Here is an 18184-nt window from a genome sequence, read left to right on the forward strand (position 1 = left end):
GCCCAAATCCAAGCAGGCACAGAGCTTAAAGTCCTCTCCTTGCGTCCATCGAGCTCTCCAAGGCAGGCAGAGAAAGATTTCAAGTTCTGTGCCTGCCTGAATTTCAGCAGCTGAGGGGTCCTTTTCTTCCCACCTCTGTGGAGAGGCAGAGGGAGAGAGATTTGAGGCTCTGTGCATGCTTGGATTTCAGCAGTCAAGGTTCAGCCGTGCACAGAGTTTAATTTCCTTCTCTTGTGAAGCTCTCCACAGAGGTGGACAGAAGAGGACCCCAAGCTCCATGCTGCTTGTATCTCTGCAGAGAAATCTAAGCATGAACAGAGTCCCCAAATCACACCCTCTCTATAACTTTGCCGGCATGGAAAGGGACTCTGTTCTCTTAACCCATGATACAACATAACAACTGCAACAGGGAGTACTGGAATCATAGTCATTGAGTAAAATGTGACATGGATGTTTTGCTGAATGACCGTTTCACTCAACAACCAGGACTGGTCCCAACTGTGGTCATTAAACAGGAACTACCTATAGCTTGGTCAACCCTTCTTATACAGCAGAAAAAACTCTTTCCCAAGCTTTCTAAAACTTGAAGATTACTGTGATATACAGTAAATCAGAGAAATTTATAAAAAAGATATTCAAGGAAAATAATGGCAAACTACTTCTGTGCTGTTGCCATGAAAAGTGTGTGGACATATTCATATAGCCACTAGGAGTCCAGGCTGGTATACTTAAGTTAACATTAACTTACTGAGAGCATTCCAAAGTTTTGCCTTTATTCTGGTAGTCCATTATACACTGAATCAGGTGATTATTTTCATCCAACATCTGAAATAACAGAACAGATTTTTAGAATGAGATAAACTAGTACTGACTGAGCTCTAACCTACCTTGCTGTTTTACCTTAAATACAGATGTCAAGACAAAGCTGAAAAAAGCACTAGTAACTTTAGGTTGCCAACATGTTGCTTAACAATTGCATTTTAAGCCATGCACTATTTCTGAAAGTTTGGCAAAAGACTGATTACTTCCCTAAGGTTAATTGTGACAAAATTGTAGCCAAGCTGTAGTTATAATTCATCATTTTTCCCATTCTGATACGATCATACATTCTGCAGTATTACTTTTTACCAAAAACTTAAGTGATCAGAATGTAAGAGAGAAATAGCAGGGATGAACTCTTGCTCTGTTCCTTTGTTGTACTTCCACACCTTTGCATACAGTACAGTCCTGTGGCACAAAAACATAAAATCAGACCTTCGGTGGCATAAGAGTCCACCCAGAGTTGATAGGGGTTGGGTGGCATACAAATGGAATAAACAATAATTATAACACTACAGATTCAATAATTGTTGATAATAAAGCCAAAAAGTTTGGACAGTAAATGGTGCAGAGCAGAAGAGAACTGGAGAAAAATCACATAATACAACGATTCGCAAATAGAGTAGGACGAATGTGGCAAAAGAAAGCATTGGCATTGACAAAATCACTATTAGTCAACTGCAAAGACAGTTTTATTTGGAACAGTTTATAAACCTTTAATGTCATCGAACAACAGATAGGTCTCGCTAAAAATGCCAAATTCAGAGTAAATATCTAGCTGACTATGCAACCAATTGTAATAAAACTACATAAAAAAGACTCCCTTAGTTATAAGTTATTCCTCCCAATTCTTGTAGGGCTACAGTTTTTCTTCTAGTTAATAGAAAGGTACAAAAACCAAGGAATAACCTTTCTAGATTTTTTTAACAATGAAAACTATTTCATCATACCAGTCTCTCACACATCTAATCAATTATTTTGTATGAAAAAGAACATTTCTTTCAAAGTAGATACATTTAGCTTTGGGAGGAAAAAATAATATCAGAAAAGGATGAGTCAGTCATACAAAATTAGAGCACAAAAAAATTCACTTAAAGATAGTAAACATTTAACAATAATCATCTTATATTACCCTCTTTTGCTACTCTTAAATAAATGACTTTTGTTTCATTTCGTCAAGCACATTTCATGGCTAGGTTTCAGGAAGAAAAATCCTAAGTTCTCCAAAGGGGTATCAGTTGCAACAGACAGAACAGATTGGTTTTAATATATCTACTAAATGATATTACTTTAGTTATTTAAAGCATCTTTTTATTTTTATTGGAAGTAACTAAATGAGTTCACAAGTGAATTAAAATTGCTTTGTTCATGCAAGGTACTTTTGTATTTTATTTGATTTAATGGAAATCACCCCAATTACCTGGCATCAGTATTTCTTTTTGGAACCCTCAATGTTTCACATTGATTTTAATTAAAAGTTAACCAACTTTTAGACTGAAATTATAGTCTAATGTTATAGGTAAGGAAGTATAGTATCCTTCTGAATCAGCTTAGAAGATGGGGGTGGGCAGTACGGTGTTCCGGTTCACCTCTTTTCTTTCCGGTCGGTTTCACTCTGTGATGACTGGGAAAGTGAGGTCCTTCCCTCATCCCCTATTATGTGGGATACCAAAGGGTTTGGTACTTTCTCTCTTCTGTTCAGCATCTATACAAGGCTGCTAGGTGAGCCCATGTTATCATGTGTTGATGACAGCATGCTGATGATACCTAATTATATATTTCTACCCCTGGCAAATTAAGTGATACTGTGTTTTATCCTAGTGTTTGGAGGCTGTGAAGAGTCCACATGAGGAACAAGAAGCTTCAGCTGAATCCTGACAAGACTGAGGGGCTCTGGCTTTTGGGCCCAACTGTTTCCAGGACTATGCCATCTTTGCTTCTGGATGGGATTGCACTGCCTAACATAGACCCAGTATGCAATCTGGGAGTCGACACAGGACTCACAACCAGTAAACAGGTAGCAGTCACGACTAGAAGAGCTTCAGACAGCTTTTTATTTTGCACCACTTGTGCCTACTTCTTGGATTGGCAAGTTTAGAATCACTCCAAACTGAACCACTGCAATGGGCTCTGCATGAGGTTGTCCTTGAAGAGTATCCAGAAGGTTCAGCTGGCACAGAATGCAATAGCAGGACAGTTATAACTGCTCCTAGAACAGTGCATGTTATACCTCTGTGAGCTGCACTGATTGCCAGTTTACTTTCAGGTCCAATTCAAGGTGCTGGTTTTAACCTTTCAAGCTCTCCATGCCATGGGACTGGACTGAGGGATACTCACCCGTTATATCAGCCCTCCCTTTAAATCTGGCAGAAAGCATACTGTGTGTACCATCAGCCAGGTGGGTTCCAGGAAACATGCCCTCTCTGCCGCGGCACCCACCTGATGAACATTCTTCCCCGCAAAAGTTAGATTAGCTCCATCCCTTTGATATTCCTGGTTGTGTTATCAGGCCCAGAGCACCCAGAGAACTGGAGTCATGCTTCAGTGGCTTCATTGCTGAGCTGGCCATTCTTATCCTCTTTGCGTATATTTTGTATATTGGTTTTTATGATATTTACCTTTTAGTGTGGAGTTTTATATTTTATATATTTTTATATTTGTTGTTTTGATTGCTGATTGTTTTATGCCACCCAGAATCACTTTTTGTGAGACAGGTGACTATATGAATTTGATTAATGAATGAATAAACAAAGGAAGTAGTCTGAGCAGAAATCAATGACTGATCCAAGACCTCATATTTTTAGCTTGTTTTAGCTGCTATAGTTTGTGAACAGTGTCAGTGATCTAAGCCTTCCGATATGTTGTAACATGCACCAACAAGAATTTCACATTTTTCTTTAAGGCTACATATAGTATGAGCAGCTGTAATAACCAGATTCCCAGAGCAGTTTTTCTAGTCCTACAACTACAGAAACATTTTTCAACAGCAGTTTTAAATCACAGAACTGGATAAACTCTATTAACATTTTTCATAGCACTCAGCACAAATCATATGCTCACTTTTTAATTACATCTTTTTGTCCTATTAAAAGAAACAAAAATACACACATTATTGCCTGTTCCCTATCTTCCAACTTTTTTATATATATTGATCTTATGTGGTTAAGAAAAACATTAAGAAAACCAAGATCATGGCATCCGGCCCTCTCAATTCTTGGCAAATAGATGGAGAAGAAATGGAGGTAGTGACAGATTTTATTTTCCTAGGCTCCAAGATCACCGCAGACGGGGACTGGAGTAAAGAAATTAAAAAGACACTTGCTCCTGGGGAGGAAAGCCATGGCAAATCTACACAGCACACTAAAAAGCAGAGACATCACCCTGTCAACAAAAGTGCGTATAGTCAAGGCTATGGTCTTCCCAGTTGCAATGTATGGCTGTGAAAGTTGGACCATAAGAAAGGCTGAGAACCAAAGAATTGAGGCTTTTGAACTATGGTGTTGGAGAAGACTCCTGCAAGTCCCTTGGACTGCAAGGCGATCAAACCAGTCAGTCCTAGATGAGATCAACCCTGACTGCTCTTTAGAAGGCCAGATCCTGAAGTTGAAACTCAAATACTTTGGCCACCTAATTAAAAGAAAGGACTCACTGGAGAAGAGCCTAATGCTGGGAAAGGTTGAGGGCAAGAGAAGAAAGGGACGACAGAGAATGAGGTGGCTGGATGGAGTCACTGAAGCAGTAGGCGTGAGCCTAAATGGACTCCAGAAGATGGTAGAGGACAGGAAGGCCTGGAGGAACATTGTCCATGGGGTCACGATGGGTCGGACACGACTTCACAACTAATAACAACAAATATGTTATGGTGACTATCCTGCTTAACTTGCAACAAAAATATTTGAATACATCTTCAGATGAAAGTAGTGTAGCTCTTGAACCCCGAAGGTTTAAAACTAATCTTACCTTACCTATTTGATTAAACTTTATTAATGTGTCTCAGCAGGTGTAGCACCTAAGTGACCTTGGTTGGCCTTAAAATCCTGTACTTACAAGCACTAGCTCCCTCAAAGGTATTTTAGAGTCCAAAGATATATGAATTCGTATGATGCTGGCTGTTGTTCTCATTACTTGTTTCACTAGTAATTGCCAAGTTAACACTAACATGCTGTTATATATGTCAGGAATGCCCCCATCAACAAACCAAAACATTACCTGTGTTTCTTTTCTATTACATCTGATCTCTTTTAAGTTACTTCTGTCTACTTTTTGTTTTAGATATGTGGCTATGTTTATGAAGTACACTAGTTATGGCTTGCTCCACTTTGGTTTACTCAGTAACCAACTAGCTAATTCCCAATGAAATAAACCAAAATTCATGCTTTATGGATCACAACCACTGAATTCTGAAAATGAAGTAGAAACATGCAACTCTGTGAAACCATAGCCTGTCTCACTAAAATCTTGTTCAACACTTTGTTATCAGCCTTCCACCAACCTGAGGTTGTATGCAAACTTCCAAAATCCACCTAGCCCTTAAAAACAACTGAACTACAATACAATTAGAAGCTAAGAAATATTGACTTTATGCCAGGTTTCTTCAACTCTTCAAGGTGCAGTTATATGAATTATTCTTACTCATAGCCAAGACCAAAATAAGCTATATTATTACAACTATCACATTAAATCAACAAAGAGTTCCAGTCAGCTCACTATCCTCCGGAGCTCCCTTACAAGAGTCACAGTCGCTGTCTTAAATTTACGGGCTAGATCAGGGGTCTTCAAACTTAGCCCTTTTACGACTTGTGGACTTCAACTCCCAGAATTCCTCAGCTAGACATGCCTGGCTGAGGAATTCTGGGAGTTGAAGTCCACAAGTCGTAAAAGGGCCAAGTTTGAAGACCCCTGGGCTAGATAGTTGGTCTAGGACAGGGGTAGGCAACCTCGTCTCTTTTATGACTCGTGGACTTCAACTCCCAGAATTCCTGAGCCAGCATAGCTCTGGGAGTTGAAGTCCACGAGTCATAAAAGAGCCGAGGTTGCCTACCCCTGGTCTAGGAACATCTGAATTTACAACTAAAATTCCCTCCCCGGCATCAAACGCCCTTCGCCCAGTGCGCTCCCACAGGGAGGGTCTGCTCAGGGTTCCGCCGGTGAGAGATTGCCGGTGGGTGACACCCAGGGATAGGGCCTTCTCAGTGGGAGCGCCTGCCCTCTGGAACCAGCTGCCGGTGGGGCTGAGAACTTCCCTCGACCTCCGATCATTCCCCCGGGGCCTGAAGACCTGGCTCTTTGAGCTCTCGGGCCCAGGCTGAGGAGAAATTTTTAATTGGGGTTTTAAGTGTACAGGGTCAATTTAATATTTTTTAATTTGGTTTTTTAACTTTTGTATGGTGGATTTTTTAATTCCCTGTAAACCGCCCTGAGTCCTCAGGGAAAGGGCGGTATATAAATGTAACTAAATAAATAAATAAATAAATCTATTTGCTGTACACGCAGGGCGTATTTCCCCTCGGTTTATCAAACCAAGGTTTACCTAACCCCGTTTTGAGTTTGAACTGCAAGCTTAACACACAAGCAGGGGTCGCACAACAGGTTAGGCTAGACCAGGGGTCGGCAACCTCGGCTCTTTTATGACTCGTGGACTTCAACTCCCAGAATTCCTGAGCCAGCTATGCTGGCTCAGGAATTCTGGGAGTTGAAGTCCACGAGTCATAAAAGAGCCGAGGTTGCCGACCCCTGGGCTAGACCACAACGTAGACTTATCTTCTCGTGTCCTGAAAACACAGGCCCAAAGTCTTGTTTTCGCCACCCTTCGTTCCAAAGTCGTGACCCAAAGCCTCCAAACGCCCAGCAAGGCGACAGTGAGGAGAGAGAGAGAGAGAGATGGGGGGGCGGGGGACACAGAATGAAGACTGCGTCCGACATCATTTGTCAGGTCGCGAGCGCCGGCCTCAACCCATCTGCGGCTCAGCCCACGCGCAGGGAAGGAAGGACGAGGCAGAAGCCCGACGCTCTCGCTCCCACCCCCACCCCTTCTACACGGGGCCGAAGCACTCGATTTCCCTCAGGCTAGGCCCTACCGCCCACCTTCTGGATGGCAGCCGGCGTTATCTCGCCTTTGCCCCGCTGCCGGGGGGCTGCAAACGCCACCGACATCTTGGGTCCCGCCTGAAGACGCCTTAGCGCGCCCGGCGACTCCCCTCCTCGGCGCCTCTCACACAACGGCAGCCGAGAAAAATCTCTAGAAAAGACAGGCCCCTTGAAGCAGGAAGCAGTTACCCGTCGGGTCGAGCCATTTCCTGCCTTAAAAAGCGGGGGGGGAGGGGCGAGTGGGGGGGAGGGCCTGCTATGTTCGCCAGATGGAACGGGGGCAGCCTGTTATTTAATTCAACGCTTTGACAAATCGTTTGGAGTTTTTTTTTTAATGATTATTTTTGCACGATCCAAGGCCTTTCTGAGAATGTTAGAATGAGCGCGCTCTCCCCTACGGTAATGGTACATTCCTGTTACCCGACTTTCTCCGAGCTCTAAGAGCTGCAACAAATGTTACAGCTTGGCAGAAAAGGTAGGGGGCGGCGGGGAAGAGGTGTTCATCGTAGCCTCATGTTTGTTCCCCCGCTTTTCTCAACGTTGGTTCAGTCCATTTTTGCTCTGGGAGAAAGTGAGTCGCTCTTACCCTTTTAGATCACGAGGGGCGGAATGAAAAAAAAAAAGTTTCGTATTCAAGTACCAAAGGAATGTTGTTTTTTTGTTGAAATCTTTTTTTTATTGAAAGAGTTTTTCAGTACATTTTATCTTTAACAAAACAAAACCCCTCCCAACCCACCCACCCCTTCCCAACCCTCCCCAACCCCCCCTCCCTCCCCTTCCCCCCCCCCGACTTCCCAGAGCTAAATACAAGGTATAAAAGTGAAAACAATCATAATCTACCATATGCTAACAACAATAAGTTATTAGGTCTATCGCACTTTAACTCTTATAAAATGACTACAAGCAATATATATATCACATCAATACTTATTCAAATGCTAAATGAAACTTTTTAGTCCCATATTTATTCTGGATGTAATCAATCCATTTTTTCCACTCCACAATATATCGCTGTTGCGAATGGTCTTTCAAATACGCCGAGATCTTTGCCATTTCCGCCAGGTTGGAAACTTTTAAAGTCCATTCCTCTATAGTCGGCAGTTCTTCCTTCTTCCAGTATTGCCCTACTAGAAGTCTTGCTGCCGTAATTAAGTTCAACATCAACTTAGTGTCCACAACAGTAGTATCAGTAATAATGCCCAGTAAAAACAATTGCAGACAAAACTTTATCCTTTTCTTAAATATCTTCTGCATATTCCACCAGATTTTAATCCAAAATGCTTTAACCTTTTTGCAGGTCCACCATATATGAAAATACGTTGCATCTTCACCACCACACCTCCAACATTTAGGCTGGTAGTTCGGATACATACTTGCTAATTTTTTGTTGAAATCTTGACTGACATCTTTCTGTAAATCATATTTTTGCTGCGTACTTTGGTAGATCGAGACTTAATCTTGTCTTTAAAAAGGAGGAAGAAATCCTTGACTATGATTGTTTTACAAAAAAAAAGCCTGTAAAAACATCGTAACTAGTTAAAGTAGTTGGTAAAATTCTAGTTTTATAAAAACTTGCCAAAAGAACAAATAAAGCTTTTCTTTCGTTGTTATCAGTCAGTCTGGACCAAAAATAGCTAACGTATGCATTTGAACAGCAAGAATTATCAAATTTGTTTGGTACATTACTACTTCACTTAAAACTTTCTAGGAAGTGGCTGCCATAGTAGCTGTCTAACATAGAATCCAATTACTAGAAACAAAAATAACAATTTTGAAAAATGAAAATTTATTTAATTACGTTAATTTACTGAATGTATATATTAAAGCGCCAACAGAAGGCTTTAGATTGACTATCAGTGTACTTCAGGGACTTAATGATCCAAACCTTTTTATTAAACTTACCAGAATATAAAATACAAATGAAAATAATGGGGAAACAGAAGGAAAAGGGGGAAGAGAGAAATGTAGGATAAATGGGAAAAAAAGAATACATTGACTTCCAACTCTTCAGCACAGGAGAATAAAATAATATCAAGCCTCAACTTTTTACTTTTACATGCTTGATATATTCTAGCCATTTCTCTAACAACAAAAAATCAGCAAAACCAAAATCAAAATTTCATTTTTTTTTCTATCTCAAGCACAAAAGCCATAATACAGACATATTTGGATGTATTCTTCTTTTGATTAATTACTTAATTTGGCCATCTCTGCTAGTTCCATCAGTTTTTCCATTCCTCCATTGTGGGAATTAGAATTTCTTTCCACTTTTTGTGCAGCATTCTTGCTGCTGTCAACATTGTATAACAATAAAGTTTCAGATTTTTTTCCCAAGCTCTTTGTCCATTAAATCTTAAAAGTCTCTGGTTTGATTTTTGTATTCATTTTGAGAATCTTCTATATTAAAATATGAATCTTACTTCAGTACAGGTAATCCTCAACTTACAACAGTTCGTTTAGTGACCATTCAAAGTTACAGTGGCACTGAAAAGAGTGACTTATGACCATTTTTCACACTTATGACCATTCCAGCATCCCCGTGGTCACAAACTTTACATTCAGATGCTTGACAATTGGTTCATATTTAGGACGGTTGCAGTGTCTCATGAGCATGTGATCCCCTTTTGTGGCCTTCTGACAAGCAAAGTCAATGGGGAAACCTGATTCACTTAACAACCATGTTACTAACTTAACAACTACAATGATTCACTTAAAAATGTGGCAAGAAAAGTCGTAAAATGGGGCAAAACTCACTTAACAAATTTCTCACCTAACAACATAAATTCCCGGTTCAATTGCAGTCAGAAACCAAGGACTACGTGTATTGTTTTTGCTTTATCACAAGTCCATCAAAAAAATGGTAACAAGTTTCTTCTTTGCATTTACATTTCCAACATTTGAAATTCCTTTATACATCTTTGACAATTTTAATGGTTGTTAAATACAACAACATTTCAATCTAGGGCAGGGGTGTCAAACTCAATTTCACTGAGGGCCGCATCAGCATTGCGGTTGCCCTCAAGGGGCCGAGTGGGTAGGGCCAGGGTGGGCGTGGCCTACTGGGTGGGCATGGCTAAAGTGTGTATGGCCTACTGGGTGGGCGTGGCCAGCTCTACATTGTTCGCATTTAGGGTGCCTATGGGGGCCTGGGCAGGAGTGGGACAGATCTGGGGGGTCTCTGGCAGAAGAAGGGTCTCTGGGCCAGGGCCAAAGCAGTGGGGGGCCGTTCCCTCACTGTTTTCAGGATGGCTTTGCGGGCCGCATGAAACCACTTCACGGGCCGGATCCGGCCCCCGGGCCTTGTGTTTGACATGTCTGATCTAGGGTATTCTGTGAGCCCAGCTAATCAGTTCTGTTTTCAAAATTCATACATAACACAATGCGTTATTGTATGCTTGCCTGCTTGTAGGAAATAAACATTAGTTGACTGGGTATGCAACATGGTAAATGGTGGTTTATAAACCTTACAGACGCAACACCAAGCTAAAAACAAATAAACTACACCTTAGCATAACTTGGATTATGATTGTGCTGTGCCATGATTGGTTGAATGCTTTGTTAATATTAGAATTACCTTTGTTCAAAGTCCCAACTGTTAAAATTCACACTCAGTTGGCTTTAATACACTACAGTACAAATCTTTGAACATAGTGCAATATGTGAAACTGTCTGAGATGGGAAAAATTGCCAATCAGTATAGATCTGGCTGACTGGTTACTTCAGCTTCTCCATTGGCTGTTATATTTGTAAGCTTACAAATCTTTTTTTGGGTAGGATTTCTTCTGTTTGCAGTCTCTATTTATTATGCCCAAGAAAGTATGTTTGTAGGAAGCAGCTCTTAAACTTCTATTCAACTTTAAGTCAACATTAAACTATCTTGGACAAAACATTCTCCAATTCATGGAAAAATCTATGTATTTCTAAGAGTTCACAGTGGCTTGATGACATGCATCAATCAATCAAACAAACAAACAATCCTAGTATAAAATGTACTGACCCATTGCCAGTCCCTATCCTGCCTCTTTATGTCTAGTTCCTGCAAAATTAAGTTTTGTAAGTTGTAAGTGTTCTCAGAAATGTCACGCTTTTGTCCCCTGGCTTTGCTGTTGCCTCCTTTCAGCCAGTAGGGATCACTTCCATCCTGGAATAGGAAAGGGGAGAATCTGATTTCAGGAATCTTTCCAGTACTTTCAGTCATCACTGTTCGGGCATCTCTCAAAATATTGGTAAACAAAAATCTGAGAAGACATCAGAGCAGATATAGCTCTGAGCAAGAAGGCACAGACCCTGACATGATAGGGCAACATGCTAAGTCCTGCAGAAAGGGAGAACAGAGTTATAGTTATATGTTATCCAAGTAAAGTCTTTTCTAATCTATAAATTCATTGGTTTCAAAAGGTATCTTCTCATCAAAGCCACAAACTTTGTTAAATTCTGTATTTCCAACCTTTGGGTAGAAAGGTATGAAACACCACCTCTTTTAATTTTGCTACAGCAAAATTACAACCAGTCCTCATACTTGCAACCATCTCAGCATCACCACAGTCCCATGATCAAAATGCAGGTACTTGGCAACTGGCTTGTATTTATGATGATTGCTGTATCCGCTATTGCCTGATCAGTGTATCAGTTGAGTGTGTGTACTGAGTAGTACTTGGCACCACATTTGGAGGTTTCATAATAACTTGTAATAGGTTAGGACAAAGGCAGTGCAAATGGTCAGAAGACTAGAAACTGAATTGTATATACAGACAACACAGGCACAAAGTATTTGAGGAAAAAACTAAAGAGAGATACAAAACACTTTAAAAATCTGGAAAGTTGCATATAAAAAAGGTCAACACATGTTTCTTCATTCTACAATGCAGGATGCAGGGAAATGAATGTAAATTATAGCAAGCAGATTCTGAAGCTTCCTAATGTAAGAACTCTGATCAGAAAGGGAGTAGACTTCCCTTTGTTGCACATCTTTAAATGAAGGATATAACCATCTGCCTGGGATGCTTTAATTTGGATTCCTGCACTGAGCAGGGAATTGGGCTCAATGGCCTAAAAGGCCCCTTTCAACTTTATGATTCTAAGCCACAAAAATCCTCATTATTTTCTGGACATTGCAATGAGGAAAAGAGAGACAGCTGCATCTTAAGATAAAGATACCCACTGATACCAATTCAGAATATTATTAAAGCAGAGTTGTGCTAAAGCAGCTCTTTTTATTCTCTATATGCAATAAGAGAGGACTAGTCTGGTCATTTCCTAACACTGTTACAGCAGAATTGTATGAGCATGCTCCTCTTCTTTCTAAATTAATTAGCAGAGGTCTGCTGTACTCTGCTCAATGGGTTGGTAGTGTGGAGTTATAAAGGGCGAGGGTGGTGATAAATATGAAAGAAATTCAGAAAAATGGAGAGGCAAATGCTAGAAGAGTAATAGCTGCAGCTGATGGTGACAAAGAGGAAGTGCGCCTCCTCAAATTCCTCTGATCAGATCTATCACAAGTTGACAAGTGACAAACCATTAAGTTCTCAGTGGGTGTTTTTGCTGCTGTTTTGGATGCCCTTGAATTGGTGTTAATTCTTGGTGACCACCTGGACTAGGCCCTGCAGTTTTCTTGCCTTTGCCTTCCTCCTATAGTTGAGAGAGATTGACTGTCAGGACTAGAACTCACAGTCTCTTAGTTTCTAGTCTGGTGTCTTAACCACTGTACTGTATCATACTGGCTGACTTTAAATGGGATAGTGTTGGCTTAATAAAGAAAATGTTCTTTTTGTATTGGGAGCTCAGTAACAATTTAAAGTTGGTTTACATGAACCACAATAAACTAAGTAGAGAAATGTTTTATCAGGTAAGAAAACATCATTTTATAAAAGTTGTATACCCTCCCAAAACAATTACCTGCAAAATAGGGTTGGTGTGGTGGGGGCAGGGTATTGCATTTATTAAGAGCAAAAAACTTTGTTGAGATGTAAACGGTTATGGATATTCGTGCTGAGAATGCCTTTCAAAATTAGCTTTTCCAGACAGAAATTTGGGAAGGATAAAGATGTGTACTACAAATGAATACTAGTCCTTTGACAACTGAATGCAGCTTAGTTTTGTCTTCTTTCCTGGGCAGTTTGAGTTTTCTTTCTCCTTTTCTTGCTTTCCTTCTTATTCCAGTAGAATTACCCCTTCTACTTACCCCAACTCCCATCTTTTTTCATTTTTTTGCTATCTCACTGGAAGATGGTAATTTGTGTCTGCTTCTGTATGATAGAGAGAATGGTTGCTGAATGCAGATTAGGATCAGTTTTAGAAGTGGAGTATTTTATAATTATTGATCTTAGTTAGGGGTGCATTCCATTGTATGAACATTCCGGGCACAGAATAGCTATTTTCTGGGTCTGTGTCCAAACCAAAACACATATTATGAGTCTTCTAATTTACACAACGGAGCTGTTTTGCTTCATGCACGGAATAAAATGGGACATTTTTTTTAAAAATCCAAGCAAAAGTAGTGGTGTTGGCATGTGAAGTGGAGGAAAAGGCCAAAGACAGAAACCACCGAGAGAAGATAGGGAAGGTTGAAAATCCTGGGAAGATTGGTGGCTGGCTAGCCAGTGTGTTCATGCATCTTGGGAATTATTACAGGAAGAAAGAGGGCACCAGCCTTGCCCTACTTGCCCATTTATATTAACTATATTATTCCAGAAAACCAGATTGTTCTCTGCTTCAGTTAACCAAGCCTAACTGGAAACAGTTCGGCAGAACCTCTGGAATCCAATTGTTTGTTTCAGGTTGGAATTTTTTTCTCCATATCTCTATTTATAATCAAAGGTATAAGTCATTCAATAAGTAATGTTCTGAACCTGAGCTTGCCACCATTCCATATTTACATAGAGATATGTAAGTATGTCATGTGTACACAACTCTTGCAATGGAGGTGGAATCCTCAGGGTTGGTTTTAGGTGGAACTGCTAAGCTGACAACATGGGGAAGGATTTTACCCATATCCTTGATTATGTCGTGGGTCTTGGGGGGAAATGGTAATTAAGTGGGTCTTGGGGAAAAAATGGTGATGGAAGAAAAGGAAAGAAGTTAAAGGAACTTCAGTAAGAAAAAGTAGAAGTCCTGTGTAAAAAGTATTTTGAAGATGATGTCCCAGTGAGGTTAGTGGAAGAATACAGATTGCAGCACAATGCAGTTATGCTAACTGGAGGTATAAAAAAAGGATGGTTGGTAGAATGGTAGAATGAAAGGCTATGGAAGAAAAACTATGCATAGAAGAGAATTGGTGCTGCAAATAGAAGAAAGTGGATTTATTGTAGGTATAAAGAGAAAAAGATAGATGCAAAGAATGGAATCAATGAAAGCAAGTAACAGTTAAGATTAAAATACACTGAAAAAATGAGACATTTTAATAGAAATAAATGGTTTTAGAAGGGCAACAAACTCTAGAAGAGAGGAGTAACTCCCATCAGAGTGAGTAGAATTAAAACTGATGAAATGATTTGGATGGAAACTGAAGCAAGAAGCTTCTGGAAGGAATATTTTAGATACTGTGATATGTTAATGAGTAAAAATGACACAAATACTATAAATGTTACTACACAAAGGGGTGGGGGGAATTCAGTGAAAAGGAAGTCATAAATGCTATGCAAATTGCAAGACCTGGATCTGAGAAGGATCCTACAGATTGGATCGTTTTATGGATATAGGCCAAGCACAACAACTGGATCATATAAAAAATGAATTAAAAAAACCAATCTATTACAAAAATGGACAGGAAGACGCAATTCAGTATTGAAATATTGGGATAGCCATATAGAGAAAATCAGATATTTTTCCCTCTCCAATTTCCTTCCCCCTCCATGAAAGTGGTTGGAAGCCATATAACACCTTGTTCATGTAGACATGATGTGTCACACTTCTCTGGATGTGAATATACTATGCTGATAGCCTCTGTTAAAAACTGTATTTTGATTACATGTTTCAAGTGAGAAAATGCCAGTTTTAAAGGCTCCAGTGTTTCCTAGAGTCTGATCTTAAGCCACCACCTGGCCTCTCAGCTGTGAGGATTGCCTTTAGCAGGCAGCTTTGCCATGTGTGTGCAAAGTAGTTTCATGGCCCTGACACTGAGTTGCCTTTGACTGCAGTCATGGCATACAAATGCCTCAACTTGTGCTGCCTCTAGCCCTCAGTTGCAGCTTGAGTCCTGTTTTTGGACTCAACAAATTCTGTCATTAACAGGCATTTGGCTTTAATGAACACATACAATACACATATTAAATGTTAAATTAAGAGGTGACTATATTTATTAATTCTATTTCAGCATTGTCTCAAAAGCCCAAGCAGGAGCTTGCAACTTGAAATGCACACAATTCCTCCCCACACATACCATCTCTTTCAAAAAGACTGAATTATTTTTAATAATTACACAAATTGAGTCTTCCAAAGAAAGATAGAAACATCCTTTGAAATCCCTGGGGATTACATACCCTAAACATTATTTTTAAGGCAGTATAATTAGATTTGGAATTTATGTACAATACAAAAGATTTTAATGTGTTCAAACCAGCCCAACTTTCCTTAGATTGTATTGTCACTGGCATAAGAGATTATGAATGTCTTCTTATTCAGAAAAACAGTTGCAAGGGGGGTGGGGTGGAGAGAGACATGCACTACAGCTTTCCTTTTTACTATATTTTATTGTATATAAGGGATATCAACAAGGAAAGTTGCCATGACTTTATTCCATTTATGGGTTTGTTTTGTCATGGCTGGATTTTTCAGATTTGATATTTATGATTTGCACTGGATATTGGGTGGAATATTTAAAGAGCAGCACTTGAAATATGAGCCTCAATATCCTAATATAAAAAATAAACTACCAAGCAACAGTGCACATTTGCAAAGATATTCATGCCTCAGAGATTTTCTGAGAAGGTAATAATGAAGCAAAAGGCAGTCACAGCAATATTAAATTTTGATTCTGCTCTGTGTCATGTTAGTTTACAAATAGATATTTTTGGAATAAAAAATACATGTCATGTTAAGTAGCCCACACTAATGGGAGCGAGTGGCACAACCCTAGTCAAGAATCTGACTTTACTTTCTGAAGGGAATCTCATATATGAACAAATATACTGATAAATAAAATTATCCTTCTTGCCTAATCCCTCAAGACTGAAAAGCTACTAAGACTAGCTTGCCTTTTTCTAAACAGTCTTATTTATTAATCACATTTATATTCTTCCATAATTATCATGCTGATATATATTATTCTTTCTTTTTTACCATCAGTATATTGTCAGGTTAAGACTGCCACAGGAAGGATCACAAGACAATAGAGCTGAGTGACCATTTATTTATTTAACTATTTCTATTGTTAAATAGAAATTCAACTCTGGATGGCATGCAAGAAAAAAAAAGATCACAATACCCTGATAATGAATGTCAGTGGTGTCAATTTTTGTGGCTGCTTGCTCTTATGCAACTCGGGGTGGTTAATAAAGACTAAAAGCAGTAAGTTTTGTAAGTTGGAATAGGATGGCCACCTCTGGGAAGAAAATCACAATTTACAACCCAGCTCAGCCTCACTGATAGGTATATGTGTCATTCTAGCCTAGTGACTAGACTAGATTTGGAAAAAGCCTGATCTTCAGAGCAAACTTGACAGGCAGGTTGAGGAGATAAGGATTGCTGAGACAGAGGGACAGAGGTGGATTACTGTTTCAGAGAGAAGAGACAGGAAAGTCACATACGAATCTCATAAGATTATATTCTTTAATAAATAGGCCTGAAGCATGCCATCTTTGTTACCAAAATGATTTGGGGATCACATATAGAGCAGAAGCCATGGTTTCTTATATCCTGGCATAAATCAATAGCTGACTTGGTTTCAAGTTATGAAAAAGAAGAAAAAAGGCAATGTTAAAAAGACAAGTATATTTGCATAGAAACTGATGGCTTTCAGCATTCCTAACGTGCTTCAAGTGAAGGAATGGCTCTCACCTCCCTCTAAAAATCCACGTATGGGCCATATTTTTCTATTTAATTTTAATGCCATGAATATATCTTTCCCTCTGTGGCAGATGCACAGAAGCAATCACGATAGCTGTGCTATGTTTTCCCTGAAATATTAATTGTAAAATCTATTTTGCAGAATTGTATGCTAACAAAACTGATTGTCACACTGTGGAAATTATAATGGTAATTTCTCCCTAAATAATGCACAAAATTATGTTTTCATATGCTTTCCCAGAACTCTTTCATATCCGTAATGTTCTCAATATGGGGCTTCTTACAGTATATTATAAATTAGCATCAATTACTGTAGCTCACAGCATTGTCAGTCTAGAGACAATGATAACAGAAGTCACATAATGTTGTACCACCAGATGCTAGGGGACACCTTGTGCACTTCATGAATTTTCAGTTGAAAAGCACTGTTGCTAGTTAGAATAATTTATATCAATTCCATACAGGTGATGTTTGTTTATTTCTATTTCTATTCAATAATTTACTTTTGATGGCTGGTTTCCTATCGCACTTATTTAAGATAATTAAAACATTTATGTCATCCTTCTGAACCAATAATTCCAAAGGTAGCTTAAAATGTTTTTTCATTGCACATTCAAATCAGCCTCTGCCCAATGAATGAAGCCAGAGTTTTAATATTTAACCATGGTTTGTTGATATAACTATGCTGCTAACAAGCAATATGAAAACATTCTGGCTGATTAGTGGTTGTTCTGCTTAGTTTCTCTATTACATTATCTTTTTTTGGAGGCTTGTATGCATGACACAGTCTGGAAGAATAGTCTTTTCCAATATCAGTAATAGGAACTGAAACCAGAATTTAAATTCCTCTTGGTTTTAACTGGAAATGAGAACTGCTCTGGTATGAGACAACATATTATGGCATTGCAAAAATATCAACTGTATTTAAAGAACTATGCTTGATAGGATAGAAATGTGGAGTATATGCATTCACATGAAGCAAAACCAAACCAAACCGGATTTAATATCTGAACTATGGTCTCACAATGGATAAGTTTCAGTTTTGCCAAATGGAAATAAAGCAAGCCATATGATGGGTTAGTGCAATGTATGATCTCACAAATAGAAATTTTCAGTATCACAAGATTTTGGCTCATATTTTCATTTAATGGATTTAAGAAAGTGTTTGTTTCCCATTTTTTAAATATTGCAATAATGAATAAAAGTAAGAGGGAAACATTTTTGCAATTTTTCATAAACAAGATATGTCACTTCTAAATTTATTGTTTCGTTGGTT

The 18184-nt window shown here is 39.1% G+C and overlaps 1 protein-coding gene across 4 annotated transcripts in view; it reads right to left on the reverse strand.

The window, feature by feature from the left end:
* Positions 1-7095, reverse strand: part of SS18 (SS18 subunit of BAF chromatin remodeling complex) — a 32434-nt gene extending 25339 nt beyond the window's left edge. For all 4 annotated transcript variants that reach the window (XM_083357875.1, XM_083357874.1, XM_083357873.1 and 1 more), the window contains exons 1-2: positions 6904-7095; positions 749-825 (exon numbers count right to left, since the gene is read on the reverse strand). In XM_083357875.1, coding sequence (XP_083214001.1) covers positions 749-825; positions 6904-6972 — 146 coding nt within the window. In that variant the 5' untranslated portion in view covers positions 6973-7095. The remainder of the gene's footprint in view (positions 1-748; positions 826-6903) is intronic.
* Between the last annotated feature and the right edge of the window lie 11089 nt (positions 7096-18184).

Source organism: Vipera ursinii (genome assembly GCF_947247035.1).
Source record: "Vipera ursinii genome assembly, chromosome: 3".
Taxonomy (NCBI): domain Eukaryota; kingdom Metazoa; phylum Chordata; class Lepidosauria; order Squamata; family Viperidae; genus Vipera; species Vipera ursinii.